The 27,214-nt window shown below is 39.5% G+C and overlaps 1 protein-coding gene across 1 annotated transcript; it reads left to right on the forward strand.

Annotated features, from left to right (window-relative positions):
- Positions 1–1,618: 1,618 nt before the first annotated feature.
- LOC128528037 (probable G-protein coupled receptor 149) lies at positions 1,619–26,546 on the forward strand. Its single transcript, XM_053500768.1, has 4 exons — positions 1,619–2,647; positions 6,516–6,699; positions 6,797–7,278; positions 24,485–26,546. The coding sequence occupies exons 1-4, from the start codon at positions 1,766–1,768 to the stop codon at positions 25,073–25,075; spliced, it is 2,139 nt and encodes a 712-aa protein (XP_053356743.1). The 5' UTR covers positions 1,619–1,765; the 3' UTR covers positions 25,076–26,546.
- Positions 26,547–27,214: the final 668 nt, after the last annotated feature.

A 27,214-nucleotide genomic window follows, 5' to 3' on the forward strand; every position in this document is an offset into this window, starting at 1 on the left:
TATCATATAAAAAAATAAAGATCACATTTGTGAATCTTTAATTAACAAAGTCCTTTAGTTGCTTGGTGTTTTGTTTCCCATCGAGATCATGAGTATTCATTCATTCATCTTCTATAACCCTTATCCTGTACAGGGTCACAAGGAGCCTGGAACCTATCCCAGGAGGCTTTGGGCATAAGGAGGAGTGTGAGGACACACCCTACAAGCAATTTGGGAATGTCAGTTATCCTAATCTGCATGTCTTCGGACTTTGGGAGGAAACCAGGGTTCCTGGAAGAAACACACCAAGCACGTGGAGAACATGTAAACTTCACACACACAGACCTGAATCGAACCTGCGCCATGGAAAAACATGCATGATCATTTTGGAAAGATGTCGAGGTATGTGATCATCCTAATTTAATAATACCACTGAAGCATTAAGTGTTCAGAAAGTTATTTTCTCTTCCCACTTTTGATCCGACCTCTCAATTGGGAGATTTTATAAACGCTCAGTGGTAGTGTGTTTCGCCTGCCATGCAGAAGGCCCGGGTTCGATTCCCAGCCATTGCCCAAACCAAACACCAGCCACTGGATGCAGTGCCGGTCCCAAGCCCGGATAAAAATGGGAGGGTTGCGTCAGGAGGGGCTTCCGGTGTAAAACCTGTGCCAAGTTGTAGTGCGGAATGGGTATTCCGCTGTGGCGACTTCTTGTCGGGAACAGCCGAAATACCAACAACAACAACAACTGAACCAAAGTGTCAGGCAAAAAAAATAAAAAATAGAGAGAGAGAGACTTGCAATCATTGATAGAATACAAAAAAAGATAATTTACAGTAAATATATAAAATTGAAACTAATTAGAGGGAAATTAGGTTTTGTTTTGTGCCGTCATAAGTTTTCATTCATTCAGCTTCTATGAGGCTTATCCTGTATTCAGAGTCGCAGGGAGACTGGAGCCTATCCCAGGAGACTTTGTGCATGAGGTAGGTGCCAATCCATCATAACGCCTTGGGAACACCTATTAGACTAATCTGCATGTCTTTGGACTGTGGGAGGAAACCGGAGCACGCAGAGGAAACCACCACACACACACAGACCTGAGGTGGGAATCGAACCAGGACCCTGGAGGTGGGAGGCCACAGTTCTAACCACTATGCATGTTCTGTTCTATTTGATCTTTTAAACTATATATAAATCCAACCTTACACCTTCATTTTGCCATTAAAGTGGAATGAGCATTTTGGAAAGATGCTAAGGTACATGAATGATCCTGAGAGAGAGAGAGAGAGAGAGAGAGAGAGAGAGAGAGATGGATTCATTGATAACTAATTAGAGGGAACTGCCTGATGAACTGGTTATGACATGAAGGTCTCGGTCATGTTCTGTACAATGCATAAGGACAGTACTTACAGTGACAGAGAGACCACGTCATGCGTGCATCTCTCTCTCACACACACACACACACACTCACACACACACGTTCATTCAGAGGAGGAGGAGGAGGGCTAGCTCCTCCCCTTACGAGCCGCGCGCTCCGTGCTCAGCTCGAGCTCATTCATGTTCAGGGAACGCTCTGGTGCTCACCTGCTGCACACACAGGGCTATGATGGTCATCAGCGGGACACACTGGTACCCAGAACACACCGACCCACTGAGAACCTGTGCCTCCCTGCAACACTCCTCCCTTCACATAAAGTGCACGGCAGGGTCGACGCGCGCTCGGTCCAGACGAACTTTCCGCGAGTTCTGATGGATTTTTGCACAAGTGCGTGAGATCAAAAGGATGTCACCCGATGCGAACAAGACCAACCTGACGGCGGAGAGCCGGGACGCAGCGGCAGCGTCGGACCCTAACTGGCACGTCCTGTTCGGCGCGTGTCTGACGCTCGCGGCCGTCATCTCCTCGGGAGGCTTGTTCTCCCTCGTGTCTCTGCTCAGGACGCGGAGCAGGTCGTCCATGTGCCTCATCGTGGCCTCGCTCTCGGTGGACGACCTGATCTGCGTGGTGCCGCTGTGCCTCGCCATGGCCCTGCAGTGGACCGGGGACGGGACGGTGTGCACGTTATCCGGTCTCCTGTACGTTTTCCAGGGACTCTCGAGCAACATGAAGGCGTGCCTGGTCGTGGCGTACGCGCTCTACACGACCAAGCGCGTCGGCGCGCGCCAGGAGAGCGACGAGGAGGCGGGGAGCGCGAGACGCGGCCGGGTGCTGTGCGCGCTCGCGCTGGTGTGGACGCTGAGCCTGGCGGTGAGCGCGCTCCCGGTGTGCGGCTGGGGCCGTTTCGCGCGCGCCTCCTTCGGCTGCCTGCCGCGCAACGACGACCTCTACGCGCCGTTCCTGTGCGCGCTGTACGCGCTGTGCGCCGGCGGGCTCGCGGTCTGCGCCGCGCCTCTCGCGCACCGGCTCCTGTGCTCCGCCGAGGCGCTCCAGTCCGGCGCGTTCACCTCTCTGTCTCGGGAGAGTCTGGACAGGAGCTTCGGTGGGTTCGGATCGCACGGGGCCGGACTGAGGAATAAGAGCGAGACATGCTCGTGCTCTTCTCCCGCCAGTGAGCTGCGCTTCGGGAAGGACGGCGTGCGCCGCTGCCCCGCCAGGCTCTTCGCGCAGAAACGCTTCTCGCTGATCCTGGCGATGGCTCGAGTGCTGCTGTGGATGCCCATGATGGTGAGATACATGATCTAACAACTAGTGCATTTAAACTGAGTTCATACATAAACTCACCTTCATTAGATTTTAGAGAAATTTCCAGCTAATGGAAATTAAAGGTGCAAAAAGTGCATGCATGAGAGGTCAAGTATTGCTATACAGTGTAGGAATTTAAATTCAAAGCAGTTTTATCAGATGAGTTGAGGAACTCTGTAGTGGATACCCATGCTCTGTAACCATGAGAGACAAAACAACAAATAATGCATCCATAAACTGTTTCCATCTAACAAGCAGCTGAACACGGTTGGCATAGTTTTTGGGAACATTTACGGCACTTGGCAGACGCCTGTATCTGGAGCGGATTGCATTTCGTCTCATTATGGGTTTGGGGAACATTTACTTTTGGCAGACACCCTCATCCAGAGCTCAGTAATTTTTCTTGCTCAAGGACTCAACAGTAGCAACTTGATGGTGCTCGGGTTTGAACCTATGACTTGTCCAATGCATTAACCACTAAGCTACTCCTGACAATAAACAATAATGTACCAAAGGTGCAAAAAGGGTGTGTGCATGAGAATACCTCCCTGGGACTGGTATCGGCTCAGTTTAGTACCCTTTTCAGACAGCGTATGAGTAATGATTCCTAATTCCACACACGTATCGGCTCAGTTGAGGAGCTCTGTAGTGGATACCCATGCTCTGAAAACAGGAGACTAAACAAATGATGTTTTTAAAGCACTTTTGTAAGTCATCTGCCAAATGTAAATGATGTGGAGCAGTAGCATCCAAGCAATTTAGAAAATTTTTCTATTTAACAAGCAGCTGAACACAGTCAGTATGGGTTTTGGGAACAATTTATCCCGTTATACATCTGGACAGTTAAGGGCTTTTCCCAAGAACCGAACAGGGGCAGCTTATAGTTGCTGGGGTTTGAACCTGGGATCTTACAATCAGCAGTCCAATGCCTAAATCACTGATCTACCCCTGATGATGAATGCCTTTTATTAATGTGCGAAAGGTGAGTGCATTATGGGAAAGGTACCCTTTTTAGACAGTGTAAGAGTAATTATTTTTAATTCAATGTAATTATTTAGTGAAGTTCCACACACCTCCGTGTCAGCTCAGTTGAGGAACTCTCTAGTGGATACCCATGCTCTGTAAAAAGGAGACAAAACAAATGATGTGGACCACTAGCATCCAACCAATTTATAAAATCTTTTCATCTAACAAGCAGCTGAAAAAGGTTGGCATGGGTTTTGTGAATCAGCAAGCTGGCTTTCTCATCAGGGACAAAAGCTTCACTACTTGCCAACTAACAATTCTCTATCAATTCAAAAAGCTTTTAGATCACTGGTTCAGGGACATTTAAATTCTTGCATGATTGATATAAACAGTCACGATAAGCAGCGAAGGTCATAGCATCATGTGTTGCACCTGTAGTGTACGATTTAGACGTTATGGAACTCACACACTCACTCATCGTCAATACTGCTTCATCCTGTCACGGGGAAGGGGGATGGGGGCCTATCCCAGTAGTACAGTAGGGCACGAGGCGAGGTACACCCTAGACTCTATCTATCTATCTATCTATCTATCTATCTATCTATCTATCTATCTATCTATCTTTTTTCTGTTAGACTATGATTTGTCAAGGACCATTACCAGTGGTTATCTAACTGTCTTTTCAGCCAATATGCCTATTCAGCCTGCTCTGTCCAGGGTCCTTCCCTATCTAGTAAATACTTTCTCCAATATGGTGATTAATTTATGATTGTATTTGTTGAGTTAGGTTTTTTTATACTCACATTCCTGACTCTGAAACCCACCATTTCCTATGCATTAGAGATGAAATAAACATAGAACAAGCCAAGTGCATAGGAATGGCTCACTGTCATAAGGTCTGCATTGTTGTCACTGGGAGGGCCATAATTGCGTGTTTGATAGCAGAGTAGCGCTTGAGGAAAGGTGAGGAAAGGCTATATTGTGGTAACATTATTGTTATATATGGGTCATTGACGGATAAGACTTTTTAATAGGCCAATTTTAAAATACCAAAAATATGGATATGTTTGGCCATTTTCTAAACATTTGGAATGTAGTGTACACATGCCTTTATAAAGAAAAGTTAAAAAAAAATTGTCATTTTAGTGTTTTTACACTTAAGTTAATAAAACATAGCCTTAAAAAAAGTCATCTGGGGCGACCGTAATATATCTCAGAATTCACATTTTTATGTATCATTAAGACTAGTTGAACTCATATCAGTAAGTAGATAAACTGATGAAGAAAGATAAACTTTAGTGCCCTTTCATTTTATGAAAACCATTATTTCACAAGTTTATTCTATAATATCAGAGTCTCCTTCATTATCCAGTTAAAATAAATGTTTATCCCTATAAAAGGAATGGAAAATGGCTGAATTTAGAAAAAAAAGATAAAATATACAAATAATTATACTTAAACAATTAACTCTATGTATATAATTGATGTATAGAATATGAAAACTACAAATATAGGACATATATCTATCATTTAAAACATTTAGCAGTGGTCGCCCCACATGATACTCCGTCGCCCCATATGATGTTTTCAAGTTTACTCAAGTATAACAGGCTAACGGTTAGCCTCAGAAATGACTACGACATCACAGCAGTTAAAAAAACAGCTTTTTCTTACTATATGAGAGAGACTGATTTACTATACAGTTGTTTCCAGGGGGTCTTCACTTGTGTCTGGCTGATGCAGTATCCCATCCTTGAGATGTTTTTTAAAATAAAGGTCCCAAAATTGTGGTTTGTTGATGGTCGCCCCGGATGAAATGGATAGAATCAACATAATTCGGACAACATTCGTCTGTTTATCATGATAGAAATATATGAGCAAATGCTTTATAGTTTTACAATGGATGTAAAACATGTTTAAAATTATGCCAACTAGGAAAAGGGATATATTTAAGTTGATTTAAAGTGTTTTTAAACCAGTTGTCCTAACTAAAGTCAAGGCCGGACGGTCGCCCCATATGGTGTTTTGGCACTTCGGATAGCAGAAAAATGATGAAAAACTTACAAATTTGGAGAAGTTAGAGTGGTTTAGTAGGTGAAGAAGGTATAACAAGTAGATGAGAAAATTTTATGCATTTTTTAGTTTTTTCTGCAAAATAAAATTAACCCGGACAGAAAAAGGGGGCGTCACGTCATTGACCGTATATATATATACAGTATGTATATATATATATATATATATTTGACCGTCACATCAGATCAGGCATTAAGTCACATTTTTGGTGATTTGAGTTATGCATAGTTTCAGATTCCTGGTTCAATAAAATCCATTTTGATTCCAATTATAGTATATTTTCATGTCCGGTTGTTGAGACATGGACAGTGTGAGTTTGTTTACGAAGAATGTCCTAGAAAACTCTATTCATAGGATATTTAAATGAGGATTGACACAAGGATTGACATCATCACCTTATCATCTGTACCCCTTTGTCCTGTATACAGGGTTTGTGTAGGGTCTTGAGCCTATCCTAGGCACATGGCAGGGTACACCCTGGACAAAGGGGACACACTCATACACACATTCACGGCCGATTTTGGAACATCAATTAGCCTAATCTGCATGTTTTTGGACTGTGGGAGGAAGCTGGAGTTCCCGGAGGAAACCCACCAAGCACGGGGAGGTTTCATTATTACTTATACTGTTGCAACAGTCGTTCCTGCACCTGCCTCCCTCTTCTCTCTCCTTAAGAAGTTAAAGTAAACACTTTCTGATCTTTTCAATTATTCAACAGCATCGAGTTCTCACAAACCAGACTCTCCCAATCTCATCACCTGTGTTTTTTTTTAATTTTTTTATTTTATTTACTTTTTTATTGCCTTTGCAGATACAGATCCTCATCAGCTACATCATACGGGTACACAGTTCATCCGCTGAGACACTGTGCTTTTTCCTGACCTTGCTCTCAGCCACTGTCACCCCAGTGTTCTGTCTCTCCGAGCGCTGGATTCATCTTCCCTGCGGCTGTTTCATCAACTGCGGTCAGGATGTCGGCTCTGTCTCCTCTGCCAGTGAGTATTTAATGACATGCATGTGGACACTACCAGGAGTAAATACGTGTATAAAGAATCTACATGTAAAGTGTGACGCTCTTTTGTGTCTTTTTAGTGCATAAAAGGAGATTCGAATTCAACCTTTCCTTCCAGCAAGGTTACGGGATTTACAAGATACCTCACGCGCCCTCACCGACCGTGGAGAAGCCCTGCTACAGCAGTCTGTATGACCACGATTTCTCCAAAAGCCGCGTGGCGATCCTTAGCAGCGGGCAGATCACGAGTCTGGCCTCACGTGACTTCAGGAAGATGGTGGTGGAAGAGGAGGAGGATTGCTCCCTCCACGGTAAGCTCCTCTCGGACAAGGTGTCGCAGCAGGTGAGGACGGACACCCCGGAGCAGCTGAACTCGGTGGAGCAGGACGCTTTCGGAAAGGTGTCTCCTGCCGTGTCAGGCTGTGACGGGGAGGATCTAAACCTGGACACTTCCTCCGTCTTCGACGGTCCAGAGAGAAGGCTGTCGCATGAGGAGTGTCGTAAGATCGAGCTGTCCGACTGGGAGTGGTGCAGGAGCAAATCAGAGAGGACGCCCAGACAGGTAGCGTCACACTTATACACTGTAAAGAAAAGTAGGTTCTGTGAAGCACTACGTAAGCGTAATTGTAATGAACAGGGCAGTGTGGGGATCCATGTGACACTAGATGAGTGCACATTTGGGCGAACATCAAAGATGGCAGTGTTTGTGTTGACTTTGATGGTGTTTATCTTGAGAAAACAGCGGAAATAGAGGAAGCAACACAGTTAATGGTATATCAGACCATCAAACACAACACGGAAATAGAGAAAATATTCTGTTTTGCCTCTCTGCTTAGAGAATTTGATGATGATAACATTATTGTATTGCCTCTTGGTGTTTACAGTATGTTGGAATTGGCCATAGACTGTATAAGAGCTGGATCAACCCTCCATGACATCACCCAAAGGCCTTCTAAAGAGCGATTTTGCAGGAGCTGTAGGAGCAGGAGCTCACACCTTGGTTATTGCATAAATGGCTAAATGGATGGAGTGACCAGTGCCCGGCTATTGGTTGGAACACGCCCTTTCATCTCAGTTATCACTAGCTAGCTCACTTAGCTTTATCTAAAATGCTAAGGTGGCTATCGGTAATTCATCATTCAATGTTAGTTAATTGCACTCCGTCATTCATACCCTAACACCCGTAGTGTGTGAATGAGAGTGTGAGTGTGTGTGTAGATGTGCTCCGCGATGAACTAGCAAACCTATCCAGTGTGTACCCTGCATCGTGCCCTAAGTCTCCTGGGATAGGCTCCAGGCCCCGCGTGGTTTCACACTTGGCATGATTGTATCGTACCGTTGTTCCCCTTTCCTGCACTGGCAAGCTTTCACATTAGTGATATTGTTCCGTACTTAAGTACACCTGTGTATTTACAGTCTCTGATACAGTAGGTGGTAGTGTGCATGTAGTGTAGTTGGTTTGCAACTAAGAGAAACCTTAACATTAACCTTTACATTCTGCTTAATACTATTGATATTTTCAAGAAAATGTCAAGCGACCTTTGTCAAGCTATGGTTGTGTAGGTCAGAGGGTGAGATTGGTGCATGGTGCATGCTTTTCCTGACTACAGAGGAGAAGGATGGTGTTGATGATGTTGCGTTCTAATGCGTCGTTTATACCAGTGCCAATCAAACTCTACTGTATAACTCCTATTCTCCCTGTCATGACAGCATAATCAAAAAATAATGTGTATCATGCCCTGATACACTGTGCAATAATATTATCACAATAACAATATCACATGCAAAACCACTAATTATGCAATATTATGGAAATAATGTGCAATATATATATATATACGTGTGCAAAATCATTACTACTACCTTCTGTACAGTCAGTATTTGTTTTGTTTTTCTATATATTTTTATTCTATTTATATCTATTTTCTGACACTATAGTACATTGTATTTGGTACTTTATTTTATTTTCTAATTTTTCTTCGTATCCTATTGTATTTGTATCTTTTAAATACGCAGCCACTGGAGAAACAATTTCCTTCGGGACTAATAAAGACTTATCTTATCTTATCTTATCTTATCTTATCTTATCTTATCTTAAGGGAAGATTAGTGCATGGTGCATCTCTTCTGTTTTTACAGGATAACTTGGACTGTTAGTGACCATGCATGTACTGTAGTTCACAAAGTACTGTAGATATAGTTCTTTACCAATAACATACCTGTATTTTCTATTTAAAGAACAGACCAGAAAGTACTACCAATGATTCCAAACTAGAAAACATTAAAGACATTTTAAAATAGTGGCATCAAACATTTAAAGTGATAAAACTGTAAGGGCGTGACAGTTTTTGTAGTTTCCACTGAATCCTCAAAATATGGAAGATGTGCATTTATCATTTATCATACCACTTCCTTACTGTCAGGTTCTTCACATGTCTATCATTGTTATTCATTTTCTAGCATGCACATGGTCACATGATCCTCAGGGCAAAATATATACAGAGGAATCAGGACCTGTATTTACTGTACATTCACCAATTCTCTGAATGTGACATAGATGTGCTTTTACTACGTCCTTCTTAAGTATATATTTATATATTATTAGATATTAAAATACTTCAATGTAAAAGGTTTTACAGCAGTTTACTGTCAATTTGACAGTGGGTTAACTTACTAAAAAAAAATCACTGAGTTCTTGATTGTACAAAGGTACTTATAACAGTGCAATAAGTAAATGTTAGGATATAAATTCTTTCCCATCCAGCTGCATAAACCCCCCTGGGTATTGTTATTAGCAGGACCGTGATACCTGCTGTTAATCAGTGGGGGAAGAAAATTTAATGAGATCATCATCATCGACTCCCACCACTACCTCCACACACACACACACACACACACACACACACACACACACACCGTGCATCACTACTGTTACTTCAATTAAATATAAACTCTATGTGAAATTCACACTGCACTTATTTCTATAAATGGCAAAAGAAACATAAATTAAATGTCGCAATGAATGACTCACATATTTCACTACACCACTTTCTAACTGTAGCGGTTGTGACATCTGAAAAAGCGGGAACGATTAATCTCCCAGCATGAAGAAGTGAAACAAACAAACAAAAAAATTCTCGCTTTACTTGTCATGTAGGAACAAGTGATTGCGAGAAAAAGTTAGAGTTTGTAGGTACGGTAAAGGTTTCGTAGCGGGACAGCTAAAGTGAAGGAGATATATAGAAAAAGGGATGCTTGCTAGTCTGAACATCTTAATGTAAATGTAACTACCACTACAGTAATACTATACGGTAAGTACTACCATGAGTACCATCATTATCACTACTAATAACTATACTATTATTATATATATTGCTTATATTACTAATATTACCACTATATCTACTATACCCACTAATGTTACTATCACTACTATTATTATTAACACAAATAATTATACTATAATACTATTATTATAATAATTATCTTACTACTACTATGTTATAGCAACTACAGTATTAGTATCTAATAGTATTAGCACTACTGCATCTATTGCTACCATTATTACTATTGCACTGTACTAATATTAGTAGTAGTAAGTAGTAAAAGTACACCAGTAGTACTATTATAATTACTTAATAATAACTTAATAATAATAATAATAATAGTAATATTACTTTCAATATTTGTAGTGTAACTAATACTATTACTGCTACTCTTAATACTGACGCTACTATTAACATAAATATTACAATAGCAATGCTGATGCTATAAATATCACTAATTCTTCTGATTCTATTGCAACATTCTATTAGGTTAACAGTTACTTATATTAATACAACTACAGTAGAAAATTACACCAGTAGTATCACTATAACCATTACTACTAATACTATTAACTACAATAGTTTTTTTTATTACACTATAACTATTACTGCTGGTGCTACTCACTAATTAATCAACATCTTTATCACCATCATCATCATCATCATCCTAGTATAAATCCTACTATTTCTCCTGATTCCACTAGCATTAGTAGTTTTACTATACATTTTATTACTAAGTAAAAGTTAGTACACCACTATTACTATAATCGGTACTATTTATACTACTGCAACTATACTAGCAATAGTAATAGTAGTAGTAACAGTTATAATGGTAGTAAGATTGGCAGTATTTGTAGTCATAGTAATAGTAGTACTAATTGTGGTATACCATATTACCATGACTACAATTACTGCAAATCTTACTACCATTATAACTGTTACTACTACTACTCACTAATTAATCATCATCATCATCATCATCATACTTCTATTACTTGTATTATAAATTCTACTGTTTCTTCTCAATTCACTAGCATTATTTCTTTAACTATAAATTGTATTACTAAGTAAAAGTAAGAAAAAGTACACCACTAGTACTACAATTGGTACTATCTATAAAACTACAGTGATATACTAGCAAAAGTAATAGTAGTAAGATTCGCAGTATTTGTAGTCATAGTAATAGTAGTACTAATTGTAGTGTAAGATTTGTACTACAATTAGTACTGCTAATACTATGACTACTATTACTACTGCTACTACCTCCCTCTATGAACTGAGCATAATTTCTGTTGTTGCTGTTTTCACCTATTCATGTGCCGACAGTCTCACAATGCCGAAAAGTGTGTACCGTTCGTCCTGAAAGTTTCATTAATTAATTATTTATTTATGCATTCATTTTCCGCAAGCAATACTTGCACCAGTAACCCTGGAGGTGCAGGGCCACAGTGTTAGCTGCTCAGCCACCACACCCCTCGAGAGGAGTTTTATTACCATAAAAATAATCAGTGGTTCATGGTTGTTTGAATCGAATCTGCATAGTGGAGTTAGTGTTCGCAGTTTGGCGTCAACATCTGCCCTGACAGAAGGTTTTTTTTTTGAGTCCTTATATGAGCCCATTTCTGTTGCATAAACGTCCAGTATATTTGACATCATTGTTAAACATCATATTGTGGTAACACAATATACTATTAGTAAGATAGAATCGCAGGATTTAATCCTCGTAAACCATTTAATGATATTCACAGCACGTACAGCAGCTTTATTATATACCTGAATGACATTGGCATTGATCTATAGAATAAGAATAATATTATAATATATGGACCCTTAACATATTTTTACAAACACACTATATTTGCAGGAGTATTGGCTCGCCTGCCTTCACATGCATACGTATGAACTTTAGTAACACCTGATTCTTAAGCCATAGGGTTTAATATGATGTTGGGCCACCCTTTGTAGCTATAACAGCTTCAACTCCAACTCTATTGGGAAGGCTTTTCTAGGACAGGACTCTGTACAGACCAGTCAAGTTCGTCCACACCAAACTCACTCTTCCTTGTCTTTATGGACCTTGCTTCGTGCACTGGTGCGCAGTCATGTTGGAACAGGAAGGGGCGGTCCCCAAACTGTCCAAAATGTCTTGGTATACTGAAACATCATGAGTTCCTTTCACTGGGGCCAAAAGTTCCCATAAACACACTCCTAACCCTTGTGGAAAGCCTTCTCAGAAGAGTTCAAGTTATTATAGCTGCAAAGCGTGGGCCAGCATGAAATTAAACCCTGTGGATTACGAATGTGATGTTACTGAAGTTCATATGCATGTGAAGGCAGGCGAGTGAATACTTTTGGTACAATATAGCGTATATTGTGTAAGAAAAATATCATTTTTTTAATAGCTTTGGGATTAATGTTTGACCAGAGCTGCATGGCCTATGGCTGTGGTCTGGTAGACTTTGAGAAGTCACCCTGCTGACCTGAAACAATAGGCTCTTTTCAGAGGTGTATAAAGCAGGCAGAAATAAAATTCTTTATTCAAGCCCCTGGATCTCTATAATTTTCTGACTTTTCTACAAAACTTAAATATCTTGGTGTTCAAATGAGATAAGCTACGTGCATGAGGACCAACATATTTGACAACGATGATCATTTGAAACTGAATATGCCATTCTGGGGAAAATGAGAAAAATGTCACACCTTTACCCATTCACACACACACACACACACAATACATATAGACGAATATGCAAACACAATACGCCGTTTAATGGCTCCCTTCATGTACACACAGGTCACACGGGCAGACCTTTGACATACAGCAGGTGTATCACTTTTTTTTTTGCTGCTTTACTTTTGTCTCTCACTGATGCATTGTGAGAAGGGCTGGATCTTGACATTTTGGTGCGCCGATCCTCAGGGAACATCCTGTCCTTTCTCCCTCATCCTCAAACCGGAGAAGTGGAAATAGTGAATATGTAAGCTGCTGTGAGATGTCACATCCACACCTCGGCTTATCAGAGCAGCTATCTGGGGTTTTATGCACCACTGAAGTTCGAGTTTTTTTCTCTAAAACCTCCTGTGATTTCATGTCTGCTCTTGCTCACTGATACTTTAATTAACCCTGCTCACTTCCCTGTCTGAGCGACTCTAAAGGACGAGCTAGCTCCTGGATGCTATAGTGTACAGTATGTGGATGTGCACATCCCCAATTGCAGCCTCGCTTAAATGATGAAATATCTGATAACGCAAGAAGGGTCTGTCTTGAACAGGTTTGCTGAAGTATAAAATCAAATTAGCCCGGCTAAATTCCTTTGAGAAATCATGTCACATTGGTTCATATTAGCGAGTTAGAGAGGGTTCAAAGTGAAATTAATAAGCCTTTATTAGTAACACTTATCGGTATAAAATCTAATCAGCAATCATGTTGGAGTTTCATAAATATGTTTGTTTTTACAAAGTGGTATCAAAGAGTTTCAAGACGCGAACAGATGTGACAAGGAGCCCCGACCTTCATGAGTCCTTCATCATGGAGCTGTGCTAATCTGACCATGTGCGTTACCACGTCTGCTGTTTCATCATGGACAGCAAGTTAGATTAAAGAGTGCATATGAAATTCTGCCTGAAACTGGGTAAATCTGCCACATTGATGTTTGGCAAGTGATGATGCAACAAGTCCTTCGAGGAGATTAGAAGAACATCACTAAACGACAATGAGAGATCAGGAAGAGCTTTACCAAACTCAAACCCTGAAAATGTTGAAACCATTCGGCAACTTGTGCATGATGATCATCAGAGAACAATCCACAACATTGCTGTCATTGTCGGTGTGTCAGACGGAACAGTCCAGGTGATCCTCACATGTGATCTGAACGCGCGCCGTGTTCATCTCCAGGCTGCTGACCCGAGAGCAGAAGGAACATCGAGTCGAAGTTTGGCAAGAACTCCGTCAACATGGTGCGGATGACTCGTCCTACAAGTCTGGGATCATTACCTGTGACGAAACTTGGGTGTATGGGTACGACCTTGAGACGGAGCAACATTCTTCACAGTGGAGAAGCCCATCAGGTCTGCAGCTCGACCAAGTGCATGCTCGTCATCTTTTTCGACATTCACAGCCAAGTTTTATTACGTCTGAAGGAGGACGTACGGTGAAAGCGACCTGATCTGTGCTGCACAAATCTCGACAGTTTTTGTTACCCTCGTATAAATGCTAGTGCTATATGACAACAACAAAAAATCGTAGTCATTTTGTCTGGTTAGCACATGACAGAATTGTAATAAATACTTTAGAATTTCTATTAGAAATCCCGTCAGGATTGTATGGCAATAGATTGCTAGTTCGATTCCCAGGTGATGCTGTAGCCTCCGACAGCCAGGAGCCTGAAGAGAGCTGATTGGCCAGGCTCACTCAAAGTGGTGGGGTGGGAGGCACTTAGCATCCTCACATCAATCACGTGTGGAAGAAGCGTGGAAGGAGTGGATCAAGTGGAAGGAGCGGATAGCACTGTCCTCCAAGTGTGTTACGCCGAGCCCCAGCGGTTTGAAAAGTGTTTCCTTTCCACTCTTTGCGAGTAAGAAAAACTGCACAAATCTACAGTGTGGGCTAGAATGAAATCAGCCCCAGCTTTACTTCTCGCTTCTGTGAAGCATCTTGTGTATTTTTTATGAACATTGATGGTGCCATCTGCTGACAGTAAAGAGAAATCCGATGAGAATGACAAAAATGTCAACACTTGATGTCTTTTTATCTTATAGGCCTGCTAGAATCTTCTCACCGAGTTCCTCTGCTGATGGAGTAACTGTCATTTTACTGCAATTTTATGGCATGTTTTATGTGATTTTTGTAAATATGTTGACAGGCCCACCATCCTCTCCAATAATGTGTGCGGAGAAGATTATTTCATATTTTAAGAGCTTTTCAGTGGTCTTTATGGTTTAAGTTTTTTACACTATACACAGATTACTCCAGACTGCGCTAACAGTGTGTTATATCTGCAAAACAGCCTTTTTTTCTCTTGCCTTTCTTTTTGTCTGTCTTCACAAAGCCAGACAGCAAATGCAGATTTTACAGAACCGCTGTCAGACAGGGATCTCAGACTGGGTGGATTTGAGTATTCTGTACCACAGGTGCTGTTTGAGTTGTTACGTGCGGTTAACTCTGTTCTGCTCCCGCAGGCTGACGACCTGGCCGGTGGATAAAATCACATAGCGGTCAGGGTCAGGGGTGCTGGGTTTCAATCCCATGATGCTGTCACATGATCAGCTGTAGAGTGTTTGGTTCGGTTTTGCTGCTGCTTAAGGGGTTTTTGTGTGTATGCTCGATGTGTGCCTTTTAAAAACGAGGGAACAAATATTATTCTGCTTGTATTCTTATAAATGCAAATGTATTAGGAATATTTGTTATATCTGTACTCCATTCTGTCAGGAAGCCCAGTATACTGTAGCTGCATTTACATTACAGAATAGAAATATATCTCCCCCGATTTGAAGAAGGTTTTTTATCTGGATTTAGCTAAATCAGTCATTATGGTTATTTATTCATCTATTTATTTTAAACATGCTTTCAAAATAGCTGTACTCATGATCTAAAAGTATAAACGTCTAAACTATAATTAGGTAATTCTAACTAACAGGGTGGAGTGAGCGTTTGAGTGGAGTGCACAGTTCTGATGAGATATCACAAAGATTTTTTAATGAAAAGGAGATTTAGGATGTAATAAGCTTAGCAGAATAAAACACACACCAGATGTGACGTCTGTTCATGCAGTGTCTTTGTCGGCTCATTTCAATTCCCCGAGCAAAGATCCGGCGGATAGCGGGATCGGGATTTATTATTGTTAGAAAAGAAAAGGAAACAACCTGAACTGTGAAATGAAATAGAATGTTAATGGAAATTAAGAATTTGTCTTTTTATTTTAAAAGGTTTTAAGAAAGAGATTGGATTAAAGGATGAAATATAAAAAATATTCGCAAAATAATAATAATAATAATAATTATTATTATTATTATTATTATTATTATTAATAATAATAATAATAATAATAATAATAATAATATAATAATAATAATATAATATAATATAATAATATCATTATTAAATACTAAAGATTATTGGTTATGGGAATATTCTCCTAAAATGTTTTTTTATATTATGGAATTATACTGTATTATTATTATTATTATTATTATTATTATTATTAAATAATATAATAATATCATTATTAAATACTAAAGATTATTGGTTATGGGAATATTCTCCTAAAATGTATATTTATATTATGGAATTATACTGTATTATTATTATTATTATTATTATTATTATTTTTATTATTATTATTATTATTATTAAATAATATAATAATATCATTATTAAATACTAAAGATTATTGGTTATGGGAATATTCTCCTAATATGTATATTTATATTATGGAATTATACTGTATTATTATTATTATTATTATTATTATTATTATTATGAAACAGTGCTTTCAATAAGAGAAGTGTTAATAGTTGATTTTTATCAGTTATCAAAATGGAAAGAAGTAAAGGAACAGAAGGGAAATCTCCTCTTCTAGGTACTGTACACTTGCACACTGCTTTTGAAGGAAGCACCAGGTTGTTCAAAACATCTTGGAGAAATTCAAGATACAGATACAGATCTTCTGTAGATCTTTGCGCTGCCTCAAATCCTTCGGTCTCTTCATGGCTCTCTGGGGGCCGAACCATCACTTTTAGGACTTTTGTTCTTCTCTACCTGAAGATAATTCTAAATGGCATTGGCTATATGTTTGAGGTCGTTATCCTGCTGCAAAATAGGCTACATTTTGGGCCAATCAGACGCCCCCCTGATGGTAGTGCATGAATAAGTACCTGCCAGTATATCTCAGAATTGAGGACACCATTGATCCTGACGAAATCTCCAACGCCATTTGCAAAAATACAGCCCCAAACTTGCAAGGAACCTCCACCATGCTTCACACTTACATCGTGCTGCTCTCCAGCCTTTTGGCACTATTTCTAATATTGACTCATCAATCCGGAGGACCAGCTTCATGAAGATCACTTCTAGACAGACATGTCTGGTCGGTAAGTGAATGTTTCTGGGTCTCACTGGTTTCCACCAGTTCTTTGCTAATGGCACTACTGGACATCTTCCGATGTCGAAGGGAAGTAAGCGTGATGGACTGTAGCTTTTATCCGCTGCAGTAAGTTTCCTTGGCCATCCACGGTCCTGAACATTGCCTGTTTCTTTGTTCCTCTTTAAAATAGTTTGAACAGGACATCCTGAAACCTCAGTCTGCTCTGAAAGCGTTGCCTGGGAGAGATCTTGCTGATGCAGTATAACTACCTTATATCTTGTTGCTGTACTCAGTCTTGCCGTGGTGTCGTCTTAATAGTGCATCGTGCACGTTTAAGAATTGATGTAGTGCGATATTTCATGCAGGGAAAAAAAAACATTAGTAATATTTCCACTTAAGCATTTTGAACGGTTCATTCACATTCGGGTCATGTGACCTCCCTGGCAGTCCGATTAGCAGAGTTACCTTAAAGCATGGATCGCTTCAGAAGTGACGGCCTGCATTTTAAGCCGTGCTAAATGCATAATAAAGGCTTTTAAAAAAAGAGAGCTATTTCAAGGCACTTTAATGCGTAAAATAAGCCTCTAAAAAGCACATAATTGAATTCTTTAACTGCATTCCTCTGCCCTGAAAAAAAAAGGTTGTCTTCAGGAGTCTGAAGCATTTTCTGCCTTGAGGGGCACAATCCACAAAAACGGTGCAGTTTAAACTGTGGTAGGTAAAATGGACGTTGAATATGATGTGTATTTATTTGTCTGCTTTTGCTGCCACTTTGCATGCGTGAGTGGGATACAGGAGTGCAGTTTAGATGAGGTTAAGGAGCCCTGTGTTTTAAAAACCTCCCATCATGAATTCCTGATGCATGCGAAGCACACCCACACTCGGGACTCGGCGGAAAGGAAAGGCGCTCACATTCAATTATCAAACGAATCAAAGGCAGAACGGGACGTGGGGAAGCGACAGGCTGCCTGTGATTCGCTTCATAATGAAATAGTGATCATCTGGGTGGCGTGTTTATTATTCTTCATCACCTCTATCCCTCTTCTGGTGCATCTTTTAAAACGTCCTTTTCGAAATGTTGCTAAATCTTTACCGGCACACAATAGAGTCTGGGTCGTTAATTGCGTTCCAGACATTCGAGTGTTTTTTGGGCTTTTTGTGCCGCCACCCACCTCCCATTAGACAGACAAAACACTTCTGTATTTATTGCTCCAAAGGGTTCACATGTATAACTCCGTAGTTTGTCTTTCATCTGTCTATATATACAATTCTGGTGATTTTTATTGCAAATAAATAATGCAACAATGCTGTACAGTACTGTGCAAAAGTATTGACTTTCTTTATATTAATTAAAATAAAATGATGTATATTAAATTAAATAATTGTAAACAAATGTTTACTGTGAAGTGCATAAAGATTTAATTTACAAACTGGTTGTCTATGTAACAACCTGAGCAACGACCTCATTTTTCCCCTCGTCTGTTTCAACCACTCAACATTCAGCATCAGCACTATACTAATAACCGGCCTGATCATCTCTCATCATCTGCACCTGTTTAAATATATATAGATATATGATATATGATATATATACCTTATGATATACAGTGAAACCTTGGATTACGAGTTTGTTCCAGAAACGGGCTCGTATTTCAAAACACTCGTAAACCACACACTTTCTCTCTCTCTCTCTCTCTTGCCTTTACTGTGTGTGTGTACACATTAAAGGCGCGCGCACGAGAGAGAGAGAGATTGTGTGTGAACCGGCACGGTGTCAAATTACATGCGCGCACACATAACGACAGAGAGAGAGAAAATGGATTTTTAACCTTTAATGAAACTTTCTTTTGCTTTACACACGCGCACACACATGTGTTATAAGAAACAGTACACGCGCTTTACATACACACTTTCAAACACAAAATAAAATGTTTCACACACACACGTGGTCATGGTGTTATAGTAAACAGTACACACGTGCACAGATGTTGATTATACCAGTGAGAGATGCGCACTAAGACCCAGCAGGGAAGTCGATTACCCACAATTCCACAGCACAAGAGAGAGAAAAATGTTGGGTCAGTTGTGATCACGTGACGCTCGGTGTCAAAACAAGAAGCGCATGCGTGATACATGATACTCAGTGCTCGTAAACCAAGACTTGCTCGTTTTTCAAGTCATAATTTATTACAAATCTTTGCTCATCTTGCAGATGACTCGCAAACCGTGTTACTCGCAATCCGAGGTTCCACTCTATGTTTCAATGCTTGAATGATTCATAGGTCACTGTGTCTTAACATACAAAAAAAACATTCCTCTGAAACTGATCCGGTACAGGGACTGGAGTGAAAATCAGAGCAAAAAAAGTCTTTCATGAAGCCTGGAGAGACCTAAGACTACATTAAAAATATAAGAAAGTCTGTCTTTTTAGAAGCAGTGAGCGATTCCAGACTTGTGCAGAAATCTGTAACAAATTCAAAGTAGTCTCCAGTGTCTATAATTCATAAAAGTCAGAAGTAAAGATGTACCTTTAAGTTTTCCAACTTTCCAACACTAAAAACTTAGTGGCTTCTTGGCAACTTGATAAGTTTATTCATTTATTTATTCATGTTATTGACTTCATGAATAGCTGCTATAGTGTAAGTGAAAACAGGAAGTGTTGTTTATTTATTTGTTTGTTTGTTTTTTGTAGACGTTTAACATTAAACCTCACACATTATACGCATTATATTATATCGTAAACAAGTTAAGAAGTCTTAGGGTTCTCCAAAATGCATCTATTAGTGTGGTAGCTGAAACACAACTGCTTGGAGCAGATCCACTCCTGGGCTTCACTACTGGTGCAAATCACATCCCCAATACACAAGATAACAAACTATCAGAGTGTGAATAAATAATAACTGTTTCTTCGCTCCTTCAGAAGACGGGATTAAAAAGAGAGTTTGGTGTTCTTGTTTAGGAATAAAGGATAAATTCCAGGCATAAAGCATGGTTTTGCTTTTTTGTCGTTAAAATAACGAAGATGTCATGAACAGCAGACCTACAGTATCTGAGGAGTGTGTTGATAAAGACGAGATATGCACAACAAAAGAAGAAGAATGGAGCGAGACGAAGTGGGACAGTTGATGGACCTCTCACTTTTCTACAATTCTTCTATTGGAAAACACTCAGTAATTACGAAATATAATAACGACAGGCCCTGGCTTTCTCAGCTGTCCAGATCCAACAGACTCTGTGTCCATATGTTGTCTCTAAACACCGATCAATATTTCATTTGGTGTGCTGGGACGAGAGAGGCAACATGAAAACTGATGTGAATTATTATCTGTGACAGAACAACGAAAGCCCAGAGCTTTGAATAATTCAGATCTGGATGGTGTGTGTTGAGTCAATGCTCTGTCATAGATCTTTCTCTCACGCTACTCCTGTGACTTTGTTAAATCTAAATTGACTGTCTCTATCATAAAAAGGAAAAAAAAAACAGTTTTAATCCATTATAACGCGATAGCACCGTTTGTGTAGGACAACAGATGCGTGCCTGCAGCACAGTTCATCCTGCTGCCGCACCTCGACCGGCCGAGAGACAGGGAAGCTGTACGTCCTCAGCGGGAGCATCAGAAGAAGGTTTCAAGACAGCAGGATGGAAACGATGCTTGCTCCAGTCTAAACTTCTCATTTAAAGAGTGATTAAGGAGGCAGTCTCGTTAATGAAGTCTCTCTGGTGTGTGTGTGTGTGTGTGTGGGTGGGTGTGTGTGTGTGTGTGTGTGAATAGGTACCTGGGTCAATTAGCTCCAAGTCGTGGTGTTGCTCGGCTTCCACATGCAGCTGTTATTAACTCCAGCTCTCAGACTGCATTAGTGGTTTAGCATGAAAGCAAAGACACATATTGGCAAGTCTTTTTTTTTTATCATTATTATTATTATTATTATTTTTATTTAGAAAATGGAACATCACTGAGAACACAACACAGTGTACTGCACATACAAGAAAGCCATTTGTTATTCGATTTCAATTTGAATTTGATGTTTTACTGTTTGATGCTCAATATAATTAGTTACTTTAATATTTAGAAGCTTTTTCATTTCCTATTTTTTTTTATTTGTATTTAATTATTCTAAAATAACTACAATACAACAATGTTGATGAAGGAGGCATGCAAGAATGCATTATATTCTTTTTTTTGGTCTTTACTTTGCTATTCTTTTTCTTTTTACATTATATAGCGTATATTTTATATACTACATTATTATTATTATTATTATTATTATTATTATTATTATTATTATTATTATCAATACTATTATTATTATTATCATTATTATTATCATGATTATTATTATTATTATTATTATTATTTTACCCACCTTTTTGAATAGTTTGCCTTCAAAGGGAATACATTCTTGTATTTTTAATCTAGTCCTGAGGAACAGTTCTCCAGCCTTCCTGAAGGACATTTTTTGCCTTTCATGAAAAGTTTCTGGCTTTCATTTCCACTCCAGTCGCTGTACCCGAGCCAGTTTCAGATGAATGGTTTTTGTTTGTTAAGCCACACAGTGACCTATGATTCATTCAAGCCTCAAAAACATTTAACTTAAGTCCTGACCCAGTGAGAGACAGGTGGAGATGATGACAGATGACCAGGCTGGTGATTAGTATACTGTACTGGTGATGCTGAACGCTGAGAGGTTGGAACCAGTGTTGGGTCGTTCATGAGCGATTCAGTCTTTACCAGGACTCAGAAGAATGAGCAGTCTCGGAGAGTGATTTGTTAATTTTCGATTTCTTTTAATTTTATTTCTGAACAAAAAAAAACGAAAGGAACTAAATGCCTCAAAAAAGATTCATTCATTCTGATGAACGAGATTCAAAGAACCGAGTCACCAAAATGATCCAAACTTCCCATCACTACTTGGACAGACGAGAGGGGAAATGAGGTCGCCGCTGAGGTTGTTACTTAAACAAGCAGTTTTTAAATTGTATCTTTAGGCACTTTGCAGCCTGTTGCCGCAGAACATGTCTTTAATTTAATCTACATCATTTAATTTTATTTTATTTAATGTAATGTAATATGAAGAAATGAGAGAGGTTTAAGACTTTTGCACAGAAATGTACACACACTACCAGCCAAAGGTTTAGACACACTTTCTAACTCCATGGTCTTTCCTGATTTTTATTTCTTTCTACATTGTAAAAAATATACAATAATCTCCTCTGAACGCTTGATATTGAGATGTAGATCTGCTACTTTTGCTCTGTAAAGCTCCATAACGGCTCTAATCTGAGGTGTTGGTTAAGGTTAAGTGGTGATTTCTGAGGCTGGTGACTCTAAATGAACGTCTCCTCTGCAGTAGAGGTAGCGTTTTGGTCTTGCTTTCCTGGGAAGGTCTTCATCAGAGACAGTTTCATCATGGAGCTTGATGGGTTTTGCAAACACACTTAATAATACTGTTCTTGCAGGAACTGTTCAGGAACAGCTGAGCTTCATATCTTAAAATACTAAAAAGTGGACTGTTGTTATTTAATTACATAATTAATTCTTTTTTATGTTATGTCATAGTTGTGAAGTCTCCAGTGTTGTAAATACTGTAAAAGAAAATAAATCACTTAAGAAAGCCACTGAATTAGAAAGTGTGTCCAAACTTTTGACACTTACTGTATTTCACCGCATTTCATTTTGTACAATTTACTTGCTTTATCCTGATTTTGCTCCCTTTTCAGATCATATTTATTTTATACTTGTATATGATAATATATAATGTTTTATTATTTCTGCTTCCACTAAATCATTAGTCAAGATTATTATTATTACTATTATTAAAATTATTCGTATAATAATAACTATAATGTACTAGACCTTTTCACAGTACTATTTATAAGACAATCCAGGCTGCTTTGCGAATGTCATTAATGTTTTTCTCGTTACTGAACGCAGTTAAAAGCGTTCGCTCTGTGTGCTTGTCCGACAAGGAAAATTCCCTATGATGTGGCTTTTAATTAATGAAAATGATTTAGAAAGGATGGTAATGAGTGTTCTCTCATAATAGCTTGAATACTTTGACAAACTGCAGTCTGCCTTTCCACTGATAAAATGTAATTCATGCATCTTTAATTAGAAGTCGATTCATTTTTCATCAATTCTGGAGGCAAGCTGCTTTTAGTGCCAGATTCATTTCCACAGTCTTTTATTGGACATAGTTCATCGAGCTGGAGAATAATGAGGAAAACTTCTTCTTTCTGCACCAGACGTCTAGAGATTGGATTTGAGCTCGGACTTGGGCTCTGGGCTCAATCTGTTGAAGAAGTTTCTCATCTCCACGTTAGTCGTTTCCCAATGTGTGTTAACTTTTAGCCAGAAAAGACCAGTGTGTCTGATAGTATGGATCTAGTATCTGTGAGAATTGTGCAGTACTCAGAAAGGGGTTTTCATCACAGAAAAGCTTTTCGAGGACTTTAGTTCATTTAGAGTTTCTGTTCAGAGAGACCTCAGAAGGAATCATGATGGTTGAAATGAAAACCTGGAGCCAGTCCTTTGTGGATACAATAAAAAAAAAAATGCTCTGAGTGCACACAAGTCCATAGGAGCAAACTTTTCATGAACTTCAAATCCTGAGCAATTTAATAGAAATGTATTTTAGTTTACCTGCTACACTAGGAACGTTTGAAATGGACCAGACATTATTGGTTGGACATTAGCATGCAAGCTTTAGATAATGACTAACACTATTTTTCGTCTTCAATGTGTGTGTGACTAACTAAAATGTGTGTACAAATTAAAATGGGAGTTAAAAATACATCCCTGCTTTTTATTAACTAATGGATATATAAGATCCTAATGTGACCTCATATAAGACGAGACTTATCAGTAGCTCATTTATATAGACAGGAGGAATGAAATGAAGGAAGTTTGAGGTCCAAAAAAGATTTTATCTGAGGAGGATTTCACCTGGAACATTAACATGCACACTTTGAGAAAGCTTATGGGACCTTTAAAAAGACACTGAAAGGTACATTATGTAAAATGTACATTATTTGTTAAAAAATTATATTTATGCTTCAAAATCATAAAGACCATCAACGTCAATCCTTCATTTTTGCTGAATTAATTTGTTTGTGCCAGGGCATGAAATGTTGGATCCATCATGTACTGTATTTGTAACATCTGGTAAAGGTAACAGTAAAGTCAAAAAGAAAAACAAACCAGGACCTTATCCTGAATCTGTGCAGATTACTCTTGCAAACACTTCAAGCTAAAAAAAAGCATATTCTGAACCAAAATAGTAGATATATAGAATGTTATTTTATCCATAAGTCTTTAAAAGCAGCCCTTATTGATGCCTTGCTTTGTCTTTCTGCTCGACAGAGATCTTCAGGCGGATTGGCGATACCTCTTTGTGCTTTCCAGGGGACTGTGTCTCTCCAAGCACCCACTGGCAAAACACTCTCCCTGTCCACCTATGAAGTGAGCAGTGATGGCCTCAGGATCTCCCCCAACAACGCCAAGAAGGTCGAGGTGTACCGCTCTAAATCAGTGGGGCATGAGCCTAGCGCGGAAGAGCCTAACTCCGGCAGCGGTTGTGTAGGAGTGGCCGACACCAATGTGAAGATCCACTTGGAGGTCCTGGAGATCTGTGACAATGAGGAGGCCATGGACAGTGTTTCCATCGTATCCAACATCAGCCAGTCGTCAACGCATGCACGCTCCCCATCACTGCGCTACTCTCGCCGTGAAAATCGCTTTGTATCATGTGAGCTGGGAGAGACGGCGTCATACTCACTGCTGATCCCTGGCTCCAGTCCGGATGCTGATGGCCTTAACATACACATTCCAGATACGGTGGAGGCTCACCGGCAAAACAGCCGGCGCCAACGGAGCGAAGCAGGCGGTTACCGTGAGGAGATCCAACTTCTAAATGAGGTCTACAAGAAACAAGAGGGAGAACTGGAGAACTAGTATTAGCAGATGTTTAGAGATCTTGGTAGTGCTTAATGAAAGGGGTTTGAATGTCTTCAAGTAAAAAAGTTTTAATAGAGAACAAACTTGAGACAGGAGAAATAAACAGGACACAGGCTGGGAAACAGTTAATTTCAGAATCTTCTAGAAGATCTAGGAGTCAGATGAAGGAAAAGTATGTGGTTTTGCAAAATTTAAAAATAGGCTTGAGAGGTATCAATAATTCCATGCAGTTAAATACGGGAATATACAAATTCCTTTTGGGGGGAACACTTAAAAGGTTTATACAGAGTCAACAAAACGTCTGACTCCTGGCTGGCTCTCCAAGTCGAAATAAGTACCCTTTTATCTATATTCTCCAATAAGTATTATCCCTTATTCTTTAATACCTTTTAAAAAATAGTACTCGTAAAAGTACTTGGAGTGCGAAGGTTTACAGTCAGTATCATATGAAGATGCACTTTACTTCATGTTACATACGGTAGTTATGTTGCATTAAAAGAAAACGAAACTACTGTACACACATCCTCATGAATACCCAAGCCGATTCATCCGCTTTTCTTTTTGTAAATTTGAGGTCTTCCTTTTGCTCATGGTATTGTTTTTTGCTCCTGTTACTCTATGTTGTTATCCCTGTAGCCATGGAAGTTGTTGTGACATTTTAATAGCACCCCCTGCAGTACTGGAGCACTTGATTGCAGTTCCCAGAAGGATCGTGCAGAGAGTATGCAAGCTTGTATTCATGCAAAAAGACCCTCTCGAATGTCTCTGGATGAAATATGCTCGGAGTTTAAGACTACTGTTAAGGTTTGAATCCAGAGAGAATGATATTGCAGAAGTCAAGTTAATTGCCCCTTGGATTTGGTGGTTAGTAATGAGGCAGACCTTCAGTCTTTGTTTTTTTCTACAGAAACGAGTGTCTGATGTTTACAGACCAATAGAACGGCTCGGGGTATTCATATATATATATAAATGAAACATAAAGAGCAGGGTACAGAAAGCCACTTCCTTACATGTGATGTTGTTAATCAGCTTGAAAGAAGATAAGCCCACTGGGAATTCTCCCAGCCCTCCTGACTACCACTCTTGTCATTAGTGTGAACAGCCTTCTGTCTTCAAACAGCTTTGAGCCATGCTTTTCCCGAATCAATAACACCATTTGCATGATGTAGAAAGGTCATAAACAACTGAAATAAAAGCCACTGTGTTTATACAGCAGCCTTGAAAAAGCTTCTATGTGGTCGAAGTCGGACATGTAGTGTTTGGTTGAAAAACACAGGACACTGAATGATTTAAAGTCTGAGTTAAAAGGGAGAATGTATTTTTTTTTTTTTCCGTTTCCCAGAAAGACATTAAGGCAGTAATTATCTCAAAGCAAATACTGTTTATGGATTTCATTTGCATTTTACATCCTTCTTCCTTCATTTCTCTTTAGTAAGGTCTTTATCCTCGGTCAGGGTCACTGTGGACCCGGAGTCAATCCCTTAAACAAGGGGTGTAATACAGCATGTATTTACAGGTCTTAGAAACTTTTAAAAATATATATATTTTAAATAAAATGACTGCTCCGTCTCACGTGAACAATCAGCACGATCTGGAAATCATCGTGGAATTTTCAGGTATTAAAACATTGTGGTGTTGTTGCTTCGGTGACTCTAATTTGAAATAGTATAGACGTTGGGACAATGTTGGTATTGGGTTGTTTTTGAAAGTTAGAGTTATGTTGTGAAACAATGAATACAACATGATGATGGGATAATGAACGCCCCAATACAATGCTTACAATAAAACAATATTAATACCAAAATGATGGACTAAGCCGGACTCACGCTCCAACATGCGTACGTAACAATGATCATGACAAACACCATATTACAGTGGAGTAATTTGGGAGCCTATCCCACGGGACTTAGGGCGTGAGGCATGGTACACCCAAGATTGTAGGGCACACACACACACACACACACACACATACACACACACTACAGGCAGTTTGGGAAAGCCAATTAGCCTAATAGGCAGGTCTTTGAACTATGGGTAAAAACCAAAGTACCTGGAGGAAACCCACCAAGCACTGGGAGATCATGCAAACTCCATGCACACAGACCCGAGGCGGGAATCGAACCTGGCTGGGAATCG

This window comes from Clarias gariepinus, chromosome 7 (assembly GCF_024256425.1).
Source record: "Clarias gariepinus isolate MV-2021 ecotype Netherlands chromosome 7, CGAR_prim_01v2, whole genome shotgun sequence".
Taxonomy (NCBI): Eukaryota; Metazoa; Chordata; class Actinopteri; order Siluriformes; family Clariidae; genus Clarias; species Clarias gariepinus.